The sequence below is a fragment of the Bombina bombina genome, chromosome 6, assembly GCF_027579735.1.
Source record: "Bombina bombina isolate aBomBom1 chromosome 6, aBomBom1.pri, whole genome shotgun sequence".
NCBI classification, from domain to species: domain Eukaryota; kingdom Metazoa; phylum Chordata; class Amphibia; order Anura; family Bombinatoridae; genus Bombina; species Bombina bombina.
The window spans coordinates 45496172-45513960 of NC_069504.1; the positions used below are offsets into that span (position 1 = coordinate 45496172).

General features: G+C 41.3%; 1 protein-coding gene across 1 annotated transcript in view; it reads left to right on the forward strand.

The window, feature by feature from the left end:
• CHCHD3 (coiled-coil-helix-coiled-coil-helix domain containing 3) overlaps positions 1–17789 on the forward strand; it is an 800059-nt gene that overhangs the window by 408948 nt on the left and 373322 nt on the right. The window contains exon 5 of the mRNA XM_053716391.1: positions 2395–2478. Within this exon, the coding sequence (XP_053572366.1) occupies positions 2395–2478 (84 nt within the window). The remainder of the gene's footprint in view (positions 1–2394; positions 2479–17789) is intronic.

Below are 17789 nucleotides of genomic sequence, written 5' to 3' on the forward strand. Positions count from 1 at the left end.
CTTCATCGAGAGCAGCTTTCGGAAGAAAGGTCCTTCAGGCGGCGGTTCCTGCTAAATAGGTGCCTGCTTTTCCTTATTTTTCCCACCCATTTTCTTTAGTAGACTCCACAGCTTGGGTATCATTTTTCCACAAGTAAGGAATCGTGGACTCTCACAAAGTTAGAAAGCAAACATAATTTATTCTTACCTGATGATAAATTCCTTTCTTTCTTCTTGGTGTCCACAAACCCACACACATTTTTCTTAGTAGTGGCAGTTCTAGTGTGCACCTCTTTACATTCATTCCACTAGCACTTTTGCCGCCACTTGTGCCTTCCATAATGAGGCTTCTATTGAGCAGATTTGTAAGGCAGCTACTTGGTTCTATTTGCAAACGTTTCTTGAGGCTGCTTATGGACGGAGAGTTCTGTTGGCTGAAGTGCCTGATCAGTTATACGAGTCTTGACAGTTTGTCCCCCCATTATATGGTGGTCTTGTGGACTTCGGTGCTTGGGCATAGATTCCCATACTCTGCGTCTCGTGGACTCTCACATCGAATGAAATAAAAAATAATAATTTTATGCTTACCTGAAAATGATTTTCTTTCAGGAGTCCTTTCAGTTGAGGCCGTACTTGTTTTCTATTTCGTTTGTCCGGATTCTCCTGTTTTCCTCTATCTGCATATATGTATGAGTGAGGATGACTGAATATTCGGGGTAAGTGGTAGGCCACTATGTAGGGGTGTTGTTGCCAAATCCAAGTGAACTGGGGTAATTCTGTTAAGTGATGAAACAAATTAATTTATTAGGAAAGCATGCTTTTTTTGTTTTTGCAACACTTATTGCACAGACACTTATGTTTCTTACAGTCAATGTTTGAAAGAAAAAAAAAATAATTGTTTTATATCCGTATTAAACCACTTTCTGTTCAGATCCATTAGTCTGCCACTTTACAAGGCCTGTAGCCACTTGCAAGTTAACTTAGAAAATGTCAAGGATACTTTTTTCTGCAGCTTTTCATTTAGTAAAAAAAAATGCTTTGCTATTATCTTTTAGATACAAGTGACAAAACAAGCACATTTTGTAAATAAATGAATCCTAAAAACCCTGGTGTTCAATTGCCTCCTTTTTATTATGTTCTTTACCTTGTTTGTCGCTTTCATTCTCTAATTAAAAAGGCACATTAACAAAATCCTCAACCGTGACAACTATAGCCAGCCTCTTAAATGACTGAATCGCTTGTTGTTTTTATAACATGGATTAAATCAAGTAAAGGGAACTTGAAGGACACTGTCAAATTTGTAAGGAGCTAATTACTACCTTTTCTTTTTCCAGTTCTAGGACATCATATATTTTGTTTGTTTTTCTTTCTGATACTGTGCCTTTTCCCCTTATTACATATTGGGCTCGATTTACCTTTTATCACTATCACTCTTTCATACAAGAGAACCTGTAGTCAGGATTTATCAAGCAGTGTTCATCAGACTGCTGCCTCCCTACCCTTTTCTTCACCTCCTAGGTGGATAATTTAAATCTCCCCGGTCTCGTCCGACCGAAGAGTTTGACAGCTCCTGCCTGCGCGTGATTGGCTGTGTGCGGGCAGGGTTGCACATGAGTGCTCCTTTGCAATGTGAAATTCGGGTAGCATATTGCTGCCTGCCAGAGGAGAGCTCGGGCTGACAGGGGTCAGGGAGAATATGTTTGCCCCTATCCACCATGAATTGATAAATCGAGCTATTGTATTAATCTAAACTCCCTTGACTATTGTACAACCTTAGAACTATGTTATATTTGGTAGTGACATGTTATGGTGGTTGAACACTTAACAGACATTTATAAGGCCATAAAGGGGTGGTGGGGGGGGGGTACCTGCCGTGAGTTAGCATTTAATTAGGTTTTATGTGTTGTGTACAGGTGGGCTGTCGCATAGCTAAAATAAGTTTGTTGTGGCATCTTTGTTTTGCCCGTGAAAATAATATGAATGTTTGTTCTCTATCCTGATGCTTCAGGAGCTCAAAACCCAGGTAAGTAACTGTCGTGGTAAATGTTATTTCTTGTTTATGGCATAAACGTATAAAAACGTATTAGAGACAGAGTGCTAGAACTATAAAAAAAAGGAAAAATACATAAAAAAATACTTGCAGAAAGTAAAAGCTTCCATATATCGTGCTGTGGAACATCAGGCAAACTTTTGGGTGGGAGATGAATGTTTGATGCATTTTTGTTATACCCTGTTTTATTGTGTTCAGCTGCAATCAAAGTGAGGTTTCCAGTTTATTTCCCATTTGTACCACTCGGTAGATTCATCTCATTGCATTTTGTTTTTATTATTGTAAATTTGCAAATAAACTTTTTTCATTTGATTTTTTAGTAATTCTTATTTTTTGAACCTGATAAATATTTTTTTTTGTTTTAGGCAAAGAAATTGGAAGAAAAAGAAAGAGAACTGAAACGACAGGATGAATATTACAAGGAGCAACTGGCCAGGCTAGAAGAGAGGGTGAGTGCAGATCTATAAACATGCAAACAAAGCACCTCCCTTCTTACTTTGTTTGTTTTTTTACTAATTGATCAAGTTTATATTTAGTTTGTATCTGTACTTCCTAGGAACTTATTTTAAAGTGATGGCATTTCAAAAACTCTAGGATTTACCATCACTAAAAATAAAGGCCACCTTCATTCATCAGTTTAAAAATAAATAAAAAGCTGCTATTATTTCTCTGCAGCTTTACTGCTTAACCTAAGCGGCTCTGGCGGCCCACGGCACTGCTCATTTCTTCAATGAGGTGATGTCTCTTAGACAATAGCCATCCATGTGTGCATACAGCAAAATGCCAATCTGCCCGCACAGCTATTTGCTAAGAGGTGGAAACGTTACCTTGTTAAAAAAAAAAGAGCAGTGCCGTGGGCCGCCAGAGCTGCTTAGCTAAGCAGTGAAGCTGCGTCAAAATAAAGGTACCGTTTCATTAATTTTTTTAAAAAAACTGATGAATGAAGGTGGCCTTTATTTTAAGTGATGATAAATCCTAGCGTTTCAAAAACCATCACTTTAACCCCTTAATGACCGAGGACGTGCAGGGTACATCCTCAGAAAAAAGGCAGTTAACGCCTGAGAACGTACCCTGCACGTCCTCGGTGTGGAAAGCAGCTGGAAGCGATCCTTCTCGCTTCCAGCTGCTTTCCAGTTATTGCAGTGATGCCTCGATATGGAGGCATCCTGCAATAACCTTTTACGGCCATCCGATGCAGAGAGAGCCACTCTGTGGCCCTCTCTGCACCGGACATCGATGGCCGGTATCGTTGGTGGGTGGGAGCCGGTATGGGAGCTGGGTGGCGGCCATCGATGGCCCTGGTCATGTGGAGGGGGGCGGGATCGTGGGCGGGGAAGACCGGGGGAGCGCGCGGGCACGTGCACGAGGGGGCGGGCGCGTGCACAGGGAGGGAGCGGGTGGGAGCCGCTACACTACAGAAAAAATGTGTCCCAAAGCTAAATAAAAGGCTCTACACTAAAGCTAAAATTAACCCTGCAAGCTCCCTACAAACTACCTAATTAACCCCTTCACTGCTAGCCATAATACACGTGTGATGCGCAGCAGCATTTAGCGACTTTCTAATTACCAAAAAGCAACGCCAAAGTCATATATGTCTGCTATTTCTGAACAAAGGGCATCCCAGAGAAGCGTTTACAACCATTTGTGCCATAATTGCACAAGCTGTTTGTAAATAATTTCAGTGAGAAACCTAAAATTGTGAAAAAATTAACGTTTTTTTTAATTTGATCGGATTTGGCGGTGAAATGGTGGCATGGAATATACCAAAATGGGCCTAGATCAATACTTGGGGTTGTCTACTACACTACACTAAAGCTAAAATTAACCCTAGAAGCTCCCTACATGCTCCCTAATTAACCCCTTCACTGCTGAGCATAATACACGTATTGTGCGCAGTGGCATTTAGCAGCCTTCTAATTACCAAAAAGCAACGCCAAAGCCATATATGTCTGCTATTTCTGAACAAAGGGGATCCCAGAGAAGCATTTACAATCATTTATGCTATAATTGCATAAGTTGTTTGTAAATAATTTCAGTGAGAAACCTAAACTTTGTGAAAAAATTTGTGAAAAAGTGAACAATTTTTTTATTTGATCGCATTTGGCGGTGAAATAGTGGCATGAAATATACCAAAATGGGCCTAGATCAATACTTTGGGATGTCTTCGAAAAAAAAATATATACATGTCAATGGATATTCAGGGATTCCAGAAAGATATTAGTGTCCCAATGTAACTAGCGCTAATTTTGAAAAAAAAAGTGGTTTGGAAATAGCAAAGTGCTACTTGTATTTATGGCCCTATAACTTGCAAAAAAAGCAAAGAACATGTAAACATTGGGTATTTCTAAACTCAGGACAAAATTTAGAAACTATTTAGCATGGGTGTTTTTTGGTGGTTGTAGATGTGTAACAGATTTTGGGGGTCAAAGTTAGAAAAAGTTTGTTTTTTTCCATTTTTTCCTCATATTTTATAATGTTTTTTATAGTAAATTATAAGATATGATGAAAATAATGGTATCTTTTGAAAGTCCATTTAATGGCGAGAAAAACGGTATATAATATGTGTGGGTACAGTAAATGAGTAAGACGAAAATTACAGCTAAACACAAACACCGCAAAAATGTAAAAATAGCCTTGGTCCCAAACGGACAGAAAATGGAAAAGTGCTGCGGTCATTAAGGGGTTAATGAAGCCATGTTGCATGGTACTTTGATTTGACCTAATATCTAGTTAAAAAATGCATAAACACAGGTTAATAAGCATGTGTTATATTTTTTGTAATTAAAGGGACAGTCTACACCAGAATTTTTATTGTTTTAAAAGATAGATAATCCCTTTATTACCCATTCCCTAGTTTTGCATAACCAACACAGTTATATAAATACACTTTTTTACCTATGTGATTACCTTGTATCTAAGTCTCTGCAAACTGCCCCCTTATTTCAGTTCTTTTGACAGATATCTATTTTAGCCAATCAGAGCTGGCTCACTGGAACTCTACGTGCATGAGCACAGTGTTATCTATATCCTGGTTTCTCAACAGCCGGGCCATGGCCCAGTACCGGGCCGTGATAGCCCTGCTGGTGGGCCCCGACCTGTCATGCACCTTACCCCACTGCACACCAGGGGCAAACTAAGACCAATCAAGGCCCCAGGAACACTGTCTCACACTGACCAAAATGTATTAAATTGTATGCAAATGAACATGGTAGCCTCCCTGACCCGTCCCCAACAGGCTCCTCAACCTCCAGAGCCAGGACTCCCAACATTAAGGTTAGGAGAAAGGGCACCCAGCCTCCAGGGCCAGACACCACACTCTATGGCCCTCACAGCGACAGACCACGCCAGGGCCCCAACTAAACCCACACTTATTTGCTTAGTTACTGATAGGGCAACTGAAAACTCCAGCTTAAGGAATGCACCAGGATCCGTGCAGATGCCATTTGTGGGCCCCCCTACTTGCTGGTAGCTCAGCCTAGGTCCTATTTGGACATGTCTAGCTAAAATTTACCGGGCCTTGAGCTCACTTTGGTTGAGAACCACTGATCTATATGACACCCATGAACTAACACCCTCTAGTGGTGAAAAACTGTCAAAATGCCCTGAGAGAAGAGGCAGCCTTCAAGGGCTTTGAAATTAGCATATGAACCTTCTAGGTTTAGCTTTCAACCAAGGGAACAAAGCAAAATAAGTGATTAAAGTTAATTGGAAAATTGTTTAAAATTACATTCTCTATCTGAATTATGAAAGTTTATTTTGGACTAGACTGTCCCTTTAAGACTAAAGGGAGTTCATTTTATACACATTACCTATTCCTCATTTTAGTAACAGCTCTTTTCAGTTGTAACTTGTTAGATTACGGGTTGCATACAGAAAAGGTCTGGACCATACACAGGGGAACAATTTATCTTAGTTTAACCCTTTACAGGTTTACCGGTTGTTGACGCTCTATTTCATCATATTGGGTACCACCAACTTGGAGCACACTGGAAAACAAGTGGTGAACATTCACTGATACGTGATGTTGCTGACTTTTTTGACAGTTTAAAAGTTGGAAAAATGAAAAATCTCTAACTCTGCATTGTGGACGCTAACTAAAAGTGCACAGCAAGAAGCTGTCAACATTACTTAACTGCAAATGCTTCATTTTGTCACCATGTGCAAAAATGTCTAAGCTCCAAACTGGCAGTGCCAAGCATTACAATGTGACACCTGTAAGGGTGAATCTTTTGAATTGAGGGGGCACTGTGCATGTACACTTTCTATCCTCAATGTGAAAGAGCAGCATTTTAAATGAGCTTTGTTGAAGGTAAAGTAAAATTGACATACAATATAAAATAAAACATTTTGCTCTTGCAGCAAAGAAGCATATTACATATAAAAAGTTTATCAAAAAAGGATTAGAAGCAAACTAACCCAGTATATCAATTTAAGTATGAAAGATAATGACATATCGGTGTCTGAAATTTAACTTTGTCCTTGCTTAGTTGCATTGCTTGGATCTTTAAAAAGATCCAGCCAGTCCATAGATGAATGCTCAATTTTCGTTTTAACTTTGTAACTGAAAACAATTCAAAACAATAATTAGATATATTCTACTATGAAGTTACATTCACAGTGCAATTTTCACAACTTTTAAAGTGAACAATGTGTTTTAGAGTGAAGTAAAAGATCAGGGGAGGAGAGAAAGGTAAGGAAGAGAAAAGGAAGTAACATAACACCATTATATGTGGGAAATAATCGCACCGTCTAGTTAACCCAATATATAATTTATTTCAGGATTACTAGGTGGGATGAGACTTTTTCCAAAGTTCTAGCATTAGCTTGTGTGTCTAGCCTATCATTTTTAAGAAATGAAAACCTTTCCAGCTGTAGAAAATGATCTACTTGTTTCCTCCATTCATTAGTTTTCGGGGGACTTCCACTTTCGAGGAATAAGACTTTTTGCTCTGTTTAGCATGATATATAGTAAAGATTTTTTGCTTTGTCCTGTAGCTTAGGTAGAGACTGAAATATATGTATATTTGGTGAAAGTGCTAATGATTTACCCATAATCTCTGACATCAAAAAGATTTATTTCATGTAATTGGCAAGAGTCCATGAGCTAGTGACATATGGGATATACAATCCTACCAGGAGGGGCAAAGTTTCCAAAACCTCAAAATGCCTATAAATACACCCCTCACCACACCCACAATTCAGTTTTACAAACTTTGCCTCCTATGGAGGTGGTGAAGTAAGTTTGTACTAAGATTTCTACGTTGATATGCGCTTCTCAGAATTGTTGAAGCCCGATTCCTCTCAGAGTACAGCGAATGTCAGAGGGACGTGAAGGGAGTATCACTTATTTGAATACGATGATTTCCCTAACGGGGGTCTATTTCATAGGTTCTCTGTTATCGGTCGTAGAGATTCATCTCCTACCTCCCTTTTCAGATCGACGATATACTCTCAATTTACCATTACCTCTACTAATAACTGTTTTAGTACTGGTTTGGCTATCTGCTATATGTGGATGGGTGTCTTTTGGTAAGTATGTTTTTTATTACTTAAGACACCTCAGCTATGGTTTGGCACTTTATGTATTTATATAAAGTTCTAAATATATGTATTGTACTTATATTTGCCATGAGTCAGGTTCATGTATTTCCTTCAGCAGACTGTCAGTTTCATATTTGGGGAATTTAAACATTTTAAGAAAAAAAATGTTTTCTTACCTGGGGTTTTAGTCTTTTTCTCTTGCAAGGTGTATCCAGTCCACGGATTCATCCTTTACTTGTGGGATATTCTCATTCCCTACAGGAAGTAGCAAAGAGAGCACACAGCAAAGCTGTCCATTTAGCTCCCCCTCTAGCTCCACCCCCAGTCATTCTCTTTGCTGGATCTAAGCACTAGGGTCTCTCTCGGGAGTGTAAAGTGAATGTGGTGTTAGAATCTACGGGTCCAGGTCCCGGGATCCCAAGGCGGTATTGATAGATGCTCTAGCAGCGCCTTGGTCCTTCAATCTGGCTTATGTTTTTCCACCGTTTCCTCTCCTCCCGCGTCTGGTTGCCAGAATCAAGCAGGAGAAGGCTTCGGTGATTCTGATAGCGCCTGCGTGGCCACGCAGGACTTAGTATGCAGACCTAGTGGACATGTCATCTGTCCCACCATGGACACTGCCAATGAGGCAGGATCTTCTAATACAGGGTCCGTTCAAGCATCCAAATTTAGTTTAGGATTCCCAGGATATTGTCCTTTCTCCAAGAAGGATTGGAGAAAGGATTGTCAGTTAGTTCCTTAAAAAGGACAAATATCTGCTTTGTCTATCCTGTTACACAAGCGTCTGGCAGAGGTACCAGACATTCAAGCGTTTGCTCAGGCTTTAGTCAGAATCAAGCCTGTCTATAAACCTGTAGCTCCGCCATGGAGTTTGAATCTAGTTCTTTCAGTTCTTCAAGGAGTTCTGTTTGAACCTTTACATTCCATAGACATTAAGTTGTTATCTTGGAAAGTTTTGTTTTTGATAGTTATCTCTTCTGCTCGAAGACTTTCAGAATTATCTGCCTTATAGTGTGATTCACCTTACCTAGTGTTCCACGCAGATAAGGTAGTTTTGCGTATCAAGCCTGGTTTTCTTCCTAAAGTTGTTTCTAACTAGAATATTAACCAGGAAATAGTTGTTACTTCTCTGTGTCCTAATCCATCTTCGAAGAAGGAACGTCTATTACACAATCTTGATGTAGTTCGTGCTTTAAAGTTCTATTTACAAGCAACTAAGGATTTCAGACAAACATCTTCCTTGTTTGTTATCTATTCTGGTTAGAGGAGAGGTCAGAAAGCGACTGCTACCTTTCTTTCCTTTTGGCTGAAAAGCATCATCCTTTTGGCCTATGAGACTGCTGGCCAGCAGCCTCCTGAAAGAATTACTGCTCATTCTACCAGAGCAGTGGCTTCCACATGGGCTTTCAAAAATGAGGCTTCTGTTGTACAGATTTGTAAGGCAGCGACTTGGTCTTCACTGCATACTTTTGCCAAATTTTACAAATTCGATACTTTTGCTTCTTCGGAGGCTATTTTTGGGAGAAAGGTTTTACAAGCAGTGGTGCCTTCCGTTTAAGGTACCTGTCTTGTTCCCTCCCTTCATCCGTGTCCTAAAGCTTTGGTATTGGTATCCCACAAGTAAAGGATGAATCCGTGGACTGGATACACCTTGCAAGAGAAAACAGAATTTCTTCTGTTATGTGTGATCAGTCCACGGGTCATCATTACTTCTGGGATATAACTCCTCCCCAACAGGAAATGCAAGAGGATTCACCCAGCAGAGCTGCATATAGCTCCTCCCCTCTACGTCAGTCCCAGTCATTCTCTTGCACCCAACGACTAGATAGGATGTGTGAGAGGACTATGGTGATTATACTTAGTTTTTATGACTTCAATCAAAAGTTTGTTATTTTAAAATAGCACCGGAGCGTGTTATTACTTCTCTGGCAGAGTTTGAGGAAGAATCTGACAGAGATTTTTTACTATGATTTTAACCGGAGTCGTTAAGATCATATTGCTGTTCTCGACCATCTGAGGGAGGTAAAGGCTTCAGATCAGGGGACAGCGGGCAGATGAATCTGCATTGAGGTATGTGGCAGTTTTTATTTTCTGAATGGAATTGATGAGAAAAGCCTGCCATACCGTTAAAATGACATGTATGTATACACTTCAGTATTCTGGGGATGGTATTTCACCGGAACTACTGTGTTAAGGTCACTAATCCTTTTAATAACTATTCTCATGTTAAACGTTTTTGCTGGAATGTAGAATCGTTTACATTGCTGAGGTACTGTGTGAATAAATGTTTGGGCATTATTTTCCACTTGGCAGTTTTTTGCTTTAATTGTGACAGTTTCGTTTCTCTTCACTGCTGTGTGGGAGAGGGAGGGGCCGTTTTTGGCGCTCTTTGCTACGCATCAAAAAATTCCAGTCAGCTACTTTTATATGTCCTGCATGATCCGGTTCATCTCTGACAGATCTCAGGGGTCTTCAAACTTCTTTAAAGGGAGGTAAATTCTCTCAGCAGAGCTGTGAGAATTCTTATAGTGACTGTGTATAAAAAACGTTGTTTTGTTTTCTTATGTACAAATTTAATTAGTGTTGTTTTTTACTAATGGGAACAAACCTTTGCTAAAAGTTGTGTTGTTTTAAAATTTGATGCAATAACTGTTTTTCAGTTCATTATTTCAACTGTCATTTAATCGTTAGTACCTCTTTGAGGCACAGTACGTTTTTTGCTAAAAAAGATTATAACCAAGTTGTAAGTTTTTTGCTAGTGTGTTAAACATGTCTGACTCAGAGGAAGATATCTGTGTCATTTGTTCCAATGCCAAGGTGGAGCCCAATAGAAATTTATGTACTAACTGTATTGATGCTACTTTAAATAAAAGTCAATCTGTACAATGTGAACAAATTTCACCAAACAGCGAGGGGAGAGTTATGCCGACTAACTCGCCTCACGCGACAGTACCTGCATCTCCCGCCCGGGAGGTGCGTGATATTTTGGCGCCTAGTACATCTGGGCGGCCATTACAGATAACATTACAAGATATGGCTACTGTTATGACTGAAGTTTTGTCTAAATTACCTGAACTAAGAGGCAAGCGTGATCACTCTGGGGTGAGAACAGAGTGCGCTGACAATGCTAGGGCCATGTCTGATACTGCGTCACAGCTCGCAGAGCATGAGGACGGAGAGCTTCATTCTGTGGGTGACGGTTCTGATCCAAACAGATTGGACTCAGATATTTCAAATTTTAAATTTAAATTGGAGAACCTCCGTGTACTACTAGGGGAGGTCTTAGCAGCTCTCAATGATTGTAACACTGTTGCAATACCAGAGAAACTGTGTAGGTTGGATAAATACTTTGCGGTACCGGCGAGTACTGACGTTTTTCCTATACCTAAGAGACTAACTGAAATTGTTACTAAGGAGTGGGATAGACCCGGTGTGCCGTTCTCACCCCCTCCAATATTTAGAAAGATGTTTCCAATAGACGCCACCACTCGGGACTTATGGCAAACGGTCCCCAAGGTGGAGGGAGCAGTTTCTACTTTAGCTAAGCGTACCACTATCCCGGTGGAGGATAGCTGTGCTTTCTCAGATCCAATGGATAAAAAATTAGAGGGTTACCTTAAGAAAATGTTTGTTCAACAAGGTTTTATATTACAACCCCTTGCATGTATCGCGCCGATTACGGCTGCGGCAGCATTTTGGATTGAGTCGCTTGAAGAGAACCTTAGTTCCTCTACGCTAGACGACATTACGGACAGGCTTAGAGTCCTTAAACTAGCTAATTCTTTCATTTCGGAGGCCGTAGTACATTTAACCAAACTTACGGCTAAGAACTCAGGATTCGCCATACAGGCACGCAGGGCACTGTGGCTAAAATCCTGGTCAGCTGATGTTACTTCTAAGTCCAAATTACTTAATATACCTTTCAAGGGGCAGTCCTTATTCGGGCCCGGTTTGAAAGAAATTATCGCTGACATTACGGGAGGTAAGGGCCACGCCCTACCTCAAGACAAGGCCAAAGCTAAGGCTAGACAGTCTAATTTTCGTCCCTTTCGGAATTTCAAAACAGGAGCAGCATCAACCTCCACTGCACCAAAACAGGAAGGAGCTGTTGCTCGTTACAGGCAAGGCTGGAAGCCTAACCAGTCCTGGAACAAAAGCAAGCAGGCCAGGAAACCTGCTGCTGCCCCAAAGACAGCATGAACCGAGAGCCCCCGATCCGGGACCGGATCTAGTAGGGGGCAGACTCTCTCTCTTCGCCCAGGCCTGGGCAAGAGATGTTCAGGATCCCTGGGCACTAGAGATCATATCTCAGGGATACCTTCTAGACTTCAAATTATCTCCCCCAAGAGGGAGATTTCATCTGTCAAGGTTGTCAACAAACCAGATAAAGAAAGAAGCGTTTCTACGCTGCGTACAAGATCTGTTAACAATGGGAGTGATCCATCCGGTTCCGTGGTCGGAACAAGGACAAGGGTTCTACTCAAACCTGTTTGTGGTTCCCAAAAAAGAGGGAACTTTCAGGCCAATCTTAGATTTAAAGACTCTAAACAAATTCCTAAGAGTTCCATCGTTCAAAATGGAAACTATTCGGACAATTTTACCCATGATCCAAGAGGGTCAGTTCATGACCACAGTGGATTTAAAGGATGCTTACCTTCACATACCGATCCACAAAGATCATCACCGGTATCTAAGGTTTGCCTTCTTAGACAGGCACTACCGGTTTGTAGCTCTTCCATTCGGATTGGCTACGGCTCCAAGAATCTTCACAAAGGTTCTGGGTGCCCTTCTAGCGGTACTAAGACCGCGAGGGATTTCGGTAGCTCCGTACCTAGACGACATTCTAATACAAGCTTCAAGCTTTCAAACTGCCAAGTCTCATACAGAGTTAGTTCTGGCATTTCTAAGGTCGCATGGATGGAAAGTGAACGAAAAGAAGAGTTCTCTCTTTCCTCTCACAAGAGTTCCATTCTTGGGGACTCTTATAGATTCTGTAGAAATGAAGATTTACCTGACAGAAGACAGGTTAACAAAACTTCAAAATGCATGCCGCGTCCTTCATTCCATTCAACACCCGTCAGTAGCTCAATGCATGGAGGTGATCGGCTTAATGGTAGCGGCAATGGACATAGTACCTTTTGCACGCCTACACCTCAGACCGCTGCAACTATGCATGCTAAGTCAGTGGAATGGGGATTACTCAGATTTGTCCCCTACTCTGAATCTGAATCAAGAGACCAGAAATTCTCTTCTATGGTGGCTTCATCGGCCACACCTGTCCAGGGGAATGCCATTCAGCAGGCCAGACTGGACAATTGTAACAACAGACGCCAGCCTACTAGGTTGGGGCGCTGTCTGGAATTCTCTGAAGGCTCAGGGACTATGGAATCAGGAGGAGAGTCTCCTTCCAATAAACATTCTGGAATTGAGAGCAGTTCTCAATGCCCTTCTGGCTTGGCCCCAGTTAATAACTCGGGGGTTCATCAGGTTTCAGTCGGACAACATCACGACTGTAGCTTACATCAACCATCAGGGAGGGACAAGAAGCTCCCTAGCAATGATGGAAGTATCAAAGATAATTCGCTGGGCAGAGTCTCACTCTTGCCACCTGTCAGCAATCCACATCCCGGGAGTGGAGAACTGGGAGGCGGATTTCTTGAGTCGCCAGACTCTTCATCCGGGGGAGTGGGAACTTCATCCGGAGGTCCTTGCCCAAATACTTCGACGTTGGGGCAAACCAGAGATAGATCTCATGGCGTCTCGCCAGAACGCCAAACTTCCTCGCTACGGGTCCAGATCCAGGGATCCGGGAGCAGTTCTGATAGATGCTTTGACAGCACCTTGGAACTTCAGGATGGCTTATGTGTTTCCACCCTTCCCGCTGCTTCCTCGATTGATTGCCAAAATCAAACAGGAGAGAGCATCAGTAATTCTAATAGCACCTGCTTGGCCACGCAGGACTTGGTATGCAGATCTAGTGGACATGTCATCCTGTCCGCCTTGGTCTCTACCTCTAAGACAGGACCTTCTGATACAGGGTCCATTCAAACATCAAAATCTAACTTCTCTGAAGCTGACTGCTTGGAAATTGAACGCTTGATTTTATCAAAACGTGGTTTTTCTGAGTCGGTTATTGATACCCTGATTCAGGCTAGGAAGCCTGTTACCAGAAGGATTTACCATAAAATATGGCGGAAATACCTATACTGGTGCGAATCCAAAGGTTACTCCTGGAGTAAGGTTAGGATCGCTAGGATATTGTCTTTTCTACAGAAGGTTTAGAAAAGGGTTTATCAGCTAGTTCATTAAAGGGACAGATTTCAGCTCTGTCCATCTTGTTACACAGACGTCTGTCAGAAAATCCAGACGTCCAGTCCTTTTGTCAGGCTTTAGCTAGGATCAAGCCTGTGTTTAAAGCTGTTGCTCCACCATGGAGTTTAAACTTAGTTCTTAACGTTTTACAGGGTGTTCCGTTTGAACCCCTTCATTCCATTGATATAAAAATGTTATCTTGGAAAGTTCTGTTTTTAATGGCTATTTCCTCGGCTCGAAGAGTCTCTGAGTTATCAGCCTTACATTGTGATTCCCCTTATCTGATTTTTCACTCAGACAAGGTAGTTCTGCGTACTAAACCTGGGTTCTTACCTAAGGTAGTCACTAACAGGAACATCAATCAAGAGATTGTTGTCCCATCCTTGTGTCCAAATCCTTCTTCAAAGAAGGAACGTCTTTTACACAATCTGGATGTAGTTCGTGCCCTCAAGTTCTACTTGCAGGCAACTAAAGATTTTCGCCAAACTTCTTCCTTGTTTGTCGTTTACTCTGGACAGAGGAGAGGTCAAAAAGCTTCTGCTACCTCTCTCTCTTTTTGGCTTCGTAGCATAATACGTTTAGCCTATGAGACTGCTGGACAGCAGCCTCCTGAAAGAATTACAGCTCACTCTACTAGAGCTGTGGCTTCCACTTGGGCCTTTAAGAATGAGGCCTCTGTTGAACAGATTTGCAAGGCTGCAACTTGGTCTTCGCTTCATACTTTTTCCAAATTTTACAAATTTGACACTTTTGCTTCTTCGGAGGCTATTTTTGGGAGAAAGGTTCTTCAGGCAGTGGTTCCTTCTGTATAATGAGCCTGCCTATCCCTCCCGTCATCCGTGTACCTTTGCTTTGGTATTGGTATCCCAGAAGTAATGATGACCCGTGGACTGATCACACATAACAGAAGAAAACATAATTTATGCTTACCTGATAAATTCCTTTCTTCTGTTGTGTGATCAGTCCACGGCCCGCCCTGTTTTAAGGCAGGTAAATATCTTTTAAATTATACTCCAGTCACCACTTCACCCTTGGTTACTCCTTTCTCGTTGTTTCTTGGTCGAATGACTGGGACTGACGTAGAGGGGAGGAGCTATATGCAGCTCTGCTGGGTGAATCCTCTTGCATTTCCTGTTGGGGAGGAGTTATATCCCAGAAGTAATGATGACCCGTGGACTGATCACACAACAGAAGAAAGGAATTTATCAGGTAAGCATAAATTATGTTTTTATGCTTACCTGATAAATTACTTTCTCTTGCGGTGTATCCAGTCCACGGCCCGCCCTGGCATTTAAGTCAGGTTAAAAAATTTTTTGTTTAAACTACAGTCACCACTGCACCCTATGGTTTCTCCTTTTTCTTCCTAACCTTTGGTCGAATGACTGGGGGGTGGAGCTAGAGGGGGAGCTATATGGACAGCTTTGCTGTGTGCTCTCTTTGCTACTTCCTGGTGGGAATGAGAATATTCCACAAGTAAAGGATGAATCCGTGGACTGGATACACTGCAAGAGAAAGTAATTTATCAGGTAAGCATAAATTCTGTTTTTTCAATTGACTACTTCTTGCTATTGCGGGTATTAGGCCCGCGGGTGCTTCAAATGCTAAACTTTATTGCGTCATTCTTGGCGCGAAATTTTTTGGCGCGGAAAAAGACGTTTATGACGCAACTTCGTCATTTCCGGCGTCATACGTGACACCGAGACCTTTCACACGGCGGCGTCATTAGTGACGCGAGTGTGTCATTTCCGGTTATTTTTGGCGCCAAAAAAGTTTACGTTACGTTGTGCGTCATACTTGGCGCCAAATTTTTTTCATTATTTCAATACCCCATTGATGTTTGCCTCTTGCTTTTTTCTCTATCAGAGGCCTATGCTTTTGCATTTTTTCCCATTCCTGAAACTGTCATATAAGGAAATAGATAATTTTGCTTTATATGTTCTTTTTTCTCTTACATTGAGCAAGATGTCCCAATCTGATCCTGCCTCAGAAGTTTCTGCTGGAACATTGCTGCCTGACATCGGTTCTACCAAAGCTAAGTGCATTTGTTGTAAAAGTGTAGAAATTATTCCACCAAATGTCATTTGTAATAGTTGTCATGATAAACTTTTACATGCAGATAGTGTTTCCATCAGTAATAGTACATTGCCAGTTGCAGTTCCTTCAACTTCTAATGTACATGATATACCTGTAAATTTTAAAGAATTTGTTTCTGATTCTATTTTGAAGGCTTTGTCTGCATTTCCACCTTCTAATAAACATAAAAGGTCTTTTAAAACTTCTCATTTAGCTGATGAAATTTCAAATGACCAGCAACATAATAATTTATCCTCTTCTGATGAGGATCTATCTGATTCAGAAGATCCTTCCTCAGACATTGACACTGACAAATCTACTTATTTATTTAAAATAGAGTATATGCGTTCTTTATTAAAAGAAGTGTTAATTACTTTGGATATTAAGGTAACCAGTCCTGTTGACGTTCAGTCTAATAAACGTTTAAATGCTGTTTTTAAACCTCCTGTGGTGTCCCCAGGGGTTTTTCCGATTCCTGAGGCTGATATGATTTCTAGGGAATAGAATAAGCCAGGTACTTCTTTTATTCCTTCTTCAAGGTTTAAAAAATTGTATCCTTTACCAGCAAAATCTATAGAGTTTTGGGAAAAAATCCCCAAAGTTGATGGGGCTATTTCTACTCTCGCTAAACGTACCACTATTCCTATGGAAGATAGTACTTCCTTTAAGGATCCTTTAGCTAGGAAGCTTGAATCCTATCTAAGGAAGGCCTATTTATATTCAGGTCATCTTCTCAGACCTGCTATTTCTTTGGCTGATGTTGCGGCTGCCTCAACTTTTTGGTTGGAGATTTAAGCGCAACGAGAATTGGATCCTGACATATCTAGCATTACTCGCTTACTGCAACATGCTAATAATTTTATTTGTGATGCCATTTTTGATATTATCAAAATTGATGTTAGATCCATGTCTTTAGCTGTATTAGCTAGAAGAGCTTTGTGTCTTAAATCTTGGAATGCTGATATGACATCTAAATCTAGATTACTTTCTCTTTCTTTCCAAGGTAATAATTTATTTGGTTCTCAGTTGGATTCGATTATTTCAACTAGTGTATCTGGAAATTAGCTCCCTTGTTTCAGCTACAGGGGTAGTTTGCTTAGGGACCATAATACTTTCCCTATCTATGCAAATATTTCTGTCAGAGGGCAGAAAATCAAAGATTCTTTCCTCTTGCCTCTTTTTGCAATCTACTGTTCGGCCATCAGTGGCTCAATGTATGGAGGTAATTGGTCTGATGGTTGCTTCCATGGACATTAATTCCCTTTGCTTGATTCCATTTGAGAACTCTGCGGGTTCACATGTTCAGACCATGGAATGGAGGGATTTTGGATCTGTCTCAGTGGATAGATCTAGATTAGTCGACAAGAGTCTCTCTTCCGTGGTGTATTTTTTTCAGGAACATCTGTCTTGGGGCAAATGCTTACAAAGACCTTCCTGGGGGATTGTGACCACGGACGACAGCCTGCTATGCTGTGCAGCAGTCTGGGACTCGTTGAAGGCGCAGGGTCTATGGATTTTGGAGGAGTTTGCTCTCCACTTAATTATCTTGAAGTTGAGAGCGATTTTCAATGATCTGGTGGCTTAACCTCAGTTGTCCTTAGCCGATTTATCGGGTTTCTGTTCGACAATATTACCTCTATGGCTTACATCAACCACCAGGGAGGAACTCTGAGTTCCATCGCCATGAAGGAGATGGTTTAAATTGTTCAAGGGGCAGAAGTTCACTATTGTCTGCCATCCACATTTCAGGGGTGGACAACAGGGAAGGGGATTTTCTGAGAGGAGAGACATTTCATCCCGGGGAGTGGGTTCTACATCCGGAGGTATTCTCCAG